Below are 6,000 nucleotides of genomic sequence, written 5' to 3' on the forward strand. Positions count from 1 at the left end.
CTTGTGTGTTCGAACTGCAGTAACGCGATGCCAATATCGGCGGTATTCGTGATGCTTCATACGAGGATGCAAAATGGGCAGCAGAGAAAACGAAGCGGAGGAAACAAAGTTTATTTATAAGACCGGGCTGCTCACTACCCGAAATAGCAAATATGCACTGTACCACTGTGGAAGGTTGAACAAGAAACCCCTCTATTCGCACTTTTCAGTCTAATTCCTCTGCTTTCTATCTCTTGCCATGCAGCTTCTGCTTGATCTTCCTGAAGCTCTTCATTCCTTTGTCCAGGACAAAAGTAGCGTATTCTCCGTGGCCCTCCATTGTTTGTGAAGATCGTTTTTTTATGTTCATGTATTCGTCTCTGTCGGACTCCCGCTCTCCGATGGCCACAAAAATGCCCGTGAACCGGAAAAGAATGACGTTGAGAATCAGTCTACACATGCGGCCATTTCCATCCAAGAATGGATGGATTTGTACAAATTCCAGAGAGTACTTTGAAGCGAGAGAGAATGGGTCAACGCTCTTGCTTGCTTCAGCTTTGTCGATGTCTTGTTCTAAATCGACGCAGAGTTTTGCCATTTTGGACGGGACGTGATGGGGAACCACGAAATTCGTGTTGCCAGCTCCGACAATTTCCTTGCGATAAAGTCCAGCATACTGTTCATATGGGGTCTCGGGACCCACTCGGTGAACTACTGGGACGCCTTTGCAAAGGATCCGATGCGTTTCCTTGATAAGTTCTTCGGTCATTGGTTTCTTTTCAATCGCAAAGTTTTGAATCAGATGTTGAAATGCTTTCACGTGTTGGACGATCTCCCGTCGGCCTCTGAGTACAAGTTGAACAGACTTTTCTTTTAGGGGAGGATCGATGCGATAAATGTCTGCCAGCTTTGCGATGTATCCTGGTGTGCGTTCGTCGATTTCTCCAACGTCTTCGCCACGCAAAATCTTGCGACACAGGTGGAGAGTGATGTCAAGATTGAGGCCAGCATGTTCGATTGTGTTGCTTCCAAAAATGGCATGCATCATCATGGCTTCAACCTCGCTGCGAATAAGGGCTTGTTCCTCCTCGCTCCGTGAAATAGACTTCACGCTCTCCATGTAGGAGATTGCTTTGTTGAACAGAGCCGCAGGATCCTGGCCAGTCGCATATGTTCTGTAGATATTGTCGGCACGAATGGTTATCGAAACATCTTCCATGGCAGGCGATTCTGCAAACATGTTTGCCGGTGTGTTGATGGCTGATGCCAAAGAGTGGGTTTTCTTATTAGAATTATTAGAATTCTTATCATCCTTATCACCCTTACTATTTTTATAATTTTTGTAACCTTCTTTATTAAAAAAAATCAGTTAGAATATTCCGTTTGCACTGGCCTAGCAAACGCCGGCCTGCAAGTGGCAAGTGGCAAGTGGCACGATGACTCCCGCCACTCGATAAGGTTTTCTAACATAACCGAAAGAAAGTTCTGATAGAAGGACAGGAGACGCGCTATCCGAGACTGTTTGGATCGGATAGAATAAATTATGAATTGGGAAGATAAAAAATAGAGGATATTGCCACCGTCGCTAGGAGATCTCTTGCTACAGAACGGAAGGCGCGCTTTCAGGGCCAATTTAGGTCGGATAACATAAAAACAACTTGGGAAAATAAAAAAATGAAAATAGAGGGTTTGCCCCTCGTTCTAGTGACTCATCGCCTCAGTCGGTGGCCAAACACTAGACCAACATATGCCACGACGCGATACACTGTCCCGATACCAACCAGAATGGCCATGTTTCGCCACAGGAAGCTCAAGTGAAAGCCCGTCGCCTTTGAAGCCAGATCAACACTGTACAGATACCGCAAGGGCTCCACCAGCTGGGCGAAATACAGCTCTGCGAGCCAGGTACCGGGCGAAGCACGCCAAAGCCATTCCATGTGCCACTTTTTGGCGCTCGAGAGCGGCGGCGCCGACCCTGACAGGATGCCCACAATCAGGCTCATCATGGTGGCCAGCAGAGGGGCGTCTTCCCGGCGGACAACCATGCTGATGCAGCTGGCGAGGCCGTAGATGCAGTAAAAGTAAAAGACGTTGGCCAGAAACGCAATGCCCCACGGGATGATGGGCGTCGCGAGCAGCATGAGCGGCGTGGTAAAGTGCAAGCAGCCAAGAAACATGCGCGGAAAGACGCAGAGGTTCTTGGCGATGAAGTATGCGATGCGGGAGTGCCCAGCCTCGGCCTCCCGCTTGTGAAGCTGCAGCTCTTCCGAAAAGGTCTTGACACCGGGCGCGCCGGATACAAGGCCAATGGCAATGGCGATGAGCAGAGCGAGCTGTGGCGCCGAAACGAAATCGGTAGCGACGGAGAGCTGCTCGAAAGGAGAGTTGTAGAGCCCTCGAAACAGGACGCCGTTTCTCGAGTTCATGGCCAGCCCGAGTAACAGTCCAGCCAAGCCCGCCAGGCCCATCTCGGCGATGAAGGCGCCTTTCATACGGTATTGCTGCGTCATGGCCCTGGACAGGCACAGCCACATCTGCTTCCAACGTGGAGCGCCGCGCTGGACAAGGACCTGCCGGATGGACTTTTTGTTGTACACGGACGACATCTTGCTGTTGCGCTGGTGCTCTGGCAGAGTCGCCATGTGGCGCGCCCACTGAGCAATCAATGCGTCTTTGGAAACAGAGCCGCCCTTGTTGTAGTCGCGGCCGTTGCCGGTGATGATGTCGGTAATGACGTCGGCATGGTTGCTGTGTGGCGGGAAATGGAACCCCATGCTTTCAAAATACTGGCTGGCACCGGCTTGCGTGCCCTCGTAGATGATCTGGCCGTTGGCCAGGAGAACCAGATTGTCCAGCAGCTCAAAGATTTCCACGCGAGGCTGGTGGATAATGGTAATGACGGAGATGCCAAGGCGAGCCAGGGCTTTCAGCGTTCCCATGATGGAGGAAGCAGCCGTGGAATCGAGACCGCTCGTCGGCTCGTCGAGGAAAATGGCCATGGGCGCCGCGGCAAGCTCCATGCCGATGCTCACTCGCTTCCGCTGGCCGCCCGAGAGGATGGGCTTTCCGATGCTGCCGACGCGTGAGTCTTGGACGTGGGAGAGCTCGAGACAGTCAATGACGCATTCGACATGCGACCGGATATCGTGGTCCTTCCAGCTGCGCGGCAGCCGGATCCTGGCCGCGTGCAAAATGTTTTCAAAGACCGTGAGCTCGGGCAGGACAATGTCGTCCTGCGGCACGTAGCCGATGAGCTTCTTGTAGCGGGAGACCTTGCTGGGCAGGCCGTTGATGGTGACCATGCCGCCGGTGTGCGTGGTCTTGCCCATCAGCACGTTGACAAAGGTGGACTTGCCGGCGCCCGAGCCGCCCATGACGGCCACGAGCGAGCCGACGTCGATGGACCCGGTGACGTTTTGCAGGATCGGGCGCGGACTGCCCTTGGGGTGGAAGCTCAGGCCGTTGTACCCAAACGAGAGCCCAAAGTCCTGCGCGTCCGTGGCCCGCCGCATCGAGTCGACAAACGCCTTGAGCTGCGGGTTCAGCTCGACCGCGTTGGCGGGCTGGCACGCGGCCGCGCCGGCTCGCGCCGGCATGGCAAAGACGGCCTGGAACCCGCTGAAGCCGTCGCGCCCGGGCACGCTCGGCGATCCCAGGGGCGTCATCTCGCGCTGTCCGGCCTCGTTCTCGTTGTCACCGCCGAGACGCTCGTACTTGCCCATGGCGGCCTGGAGCCCGCTGCTGCCGCCCCTGGTCCTGTCCAAGAAAGCGACGCCCCGGGCCCTGGACGAGGCGTGCAAGCGCGAGCGGAACCGCACCAGCAAAACGCCGAGGACAAGCAGGAGATCCAGGATAATCATGAGGGCCAGAGGGATATAGTACGTTTCCTTTCGCGAGCCCTCGGGACACATGCTTCCCATCGCGCAGGGAGTTGGCGTCGCGGCGCCGGGCTGGCAGTAGTGGCCGGCGGGACACGGCAGCGTCTCCTTGCCATGCTTGTCAGGAGGGCAGTACCAGCCTTCCTGGCAAACGATGGGCTCAAAGTAGCCCATGGGGATATTCTTGCCGTCCAGCTTGCAGATGGAGCCCGCGAGCCTCCCCTCGAGGCATTCCTTGACAGGCGGGCAGAAGACAGGAAGCGAGTTGAGAGTATTGTTCTCACCTACAAGCACATAGTTAGCTCATTGTAACCCACCTAGTCAAGCTTGCGCTGAACCTACACAGAAAGCCTTCAGAACAACCGTTCTTCAGCCAGGAATCCGCATACTGGATCTTGAGCGGGATTGCGCCGGGCTGGAAACAGGGAACGCCCGATGTGGGATACTTCTTTTCGGCAAGCTGGACATTGGTTTCGTAAATAGATTGTGAGAATCTCGTGTCATTCTTGCCAGTGCAAGCAGCGTTGTAGACGCCAAGAGTTTCGGCGTCTTTCAGATCGACCAAGCTGGCGTTGCCGTCGTAAAACATGGGCTTATCCGTGTCGGGCGGACTGGTCGCGTCGCTGAACAAGGCTGTCACGTTTACGGTGCTATTTGCTCTTGTTGGAAACCATTTGCCGTCGAGGGTGCTGTACGCTCTGCTCTGTTCCCCCACGCATTGCCATGCCACGGCTTTTTTGCTCTGGCCGAGCTGAGCTGGCCGAAGGGCGCAGAGGCATGCTTCGGTATCGAGGAAGACGGGCCCTTGGAAATCTACCCCGGGAAGAAACGGGTCTTGAGGCAGTTGATCTGCCGTAAACTCCATGTTGTTGGGAGATTCGGTAGTGTTGCCCATCTCGCTAGTATAAAGACGAAATGGCGATTTTGCAGAGGACGACAAAATATGACCATCGTGACTCAAGATGGGGGTGGGCTGGGCAGAAGGCCATTATAACCTTTTTCTCGTCCATGTACAGTTTACTCTGCAGTCTTCACAAGGCTGAGAGTAATGCCCAATGGACGTACACGGAGTACTGCACTTGGTAGAGAAGCTGCCATGGTTGGTTGTGCCCAACATGCTTGCAGCCTGTTCTCGTGAGACATACAGTTCAAAGCTTGTCGTTTGATCCAAGCGCAAGGCAAGTCGGCCCGCAAACATGCATGAGGCTTCTATCTACTTGAAAACGCACAAAGAGTACCGTGCAGCTTGCAGCAATCAACTGCAGCCTTGCTGAACTGGGAGTGGCTTGCATGGGAGGGGGAGAGCCTTGTAAGTTGTGAGACTGACATTGTCCAATAAGGTCGCGCTCAGCTGTCACCCTTATCATGCTAATCAAGCAATCTGCAGAGAGAATCCGTAATTTGTAGCGATTAACATGTATGAAATGATGCCGTATCGACGAGTGTTCAAGTACGAGAAGAAACGAAAAGGAAGAGTTACATCCCAGCCTCCTCTGGGATGGCTGCAGTTCTGTGGAGCGGTGGCTGACAACGATCAATAAAGGGGCCAGCCATCTACAGGGGCCTTTTTATTAATCAATTTGCTACTATTCTAGTACCATGCGGGGTGACGAGAAAAAAAAGCAAAAAGTCTAATAATAGCAAGGGCCTTGGCAGAGGTTAAGCGAGGCGATGAGGATGGAGCCTCGACTACAAGACAGAGCCCGCAAGAGAATACAGAATCACATTGCAGAGTAGCAGCAATCGCTTCAGTATCTTGACAAAATGCATTACATGAAAGCTTGCCCATGATTCTGAGCCTACGAAATAGTAATCGCTGCTTGCCTCAAATACAGCTCGCATCAAATAGTTACACTGCCCATGTCCCGCCTCTACAAAACTCGGTTCACAGCCCACGACTCTACCAGATCCGCGAGCGTGTCGTCGCTGCCCACATTGCCCGGAAACACGACATACGGGACGGCGCGGTGGCGGCTCGTCTCCTCGGTGCAGACCCAGAGCGGGACGCCGGGCGCGGCCTGGCCGAGCACGCGGGCGCGGCGCATGCGCAGGGCCTTTGTGGCGGCGTCGGACGACGTGATGCCGCCCTTGGCAATGATGTACCGCGGGCGGACGTGGACGCCGTCGAGCAGCGCGACGAGCG

The 6,000-nt window shown here is 54.4% G+C and overlaps 2 protein-coding genes across 2 annotated transcripts; both read right to left on the minus strand.

The window, feature by feature from the left end:
• Positions 1–226: 226 nt before the first annotated feature.
• On the minus strand, positions 227–1,219 carry CCM_01828 (Filamentation induced protein by cAMP/death on curing; the record flags this gene model as incomplete). Its single annotated transcript, XM_006666983.1, has 1 exon — positions 227–1,219. The coding sequence occupies one exon, from the start codon at positions 1,217–1,219 to the stop codon at positions 227–229; it is 993 nt and encodes a 330-aa protein (XP_006667046.1).
• Positions 1,220–1,688: 469 nt separating this feature from the next.
• Positions 1,689–4,752, minus strand: CCM_01829 (ABC transporter, putative; the record flags this gene model as incomplete). Its single annotated transcript, XM_006666984.1, has 2 exons — positions 1,689–4,141; positions 4,200–4,752. 2 exons carry the CDS (start codon positions 4,750–4,752, stop codon positions 1,689–1,691), a joined length of 3,006 nt encoding a protein of 1,001 aa, XP_006667047.1.
• Between the last annotated feature and the right edge of the window lie 1,248 nt (positions 4,753–6,000).

This window comes from Cordyceps militaris, assembly GCF_000225605.1.
Source record: "Cordyceps militaris CM01 unplaced genomic scaffold CCM_S00001, whole genome shotgun sequence".
Classification (NCBI taxonomy): domain Eukaryota; kingdom Fungi; phylum Ascomycota; class Sordariomycetes; order Hypocreales; family Cordycipitaceae; genus Cordyceps; species Cordyceps militaris.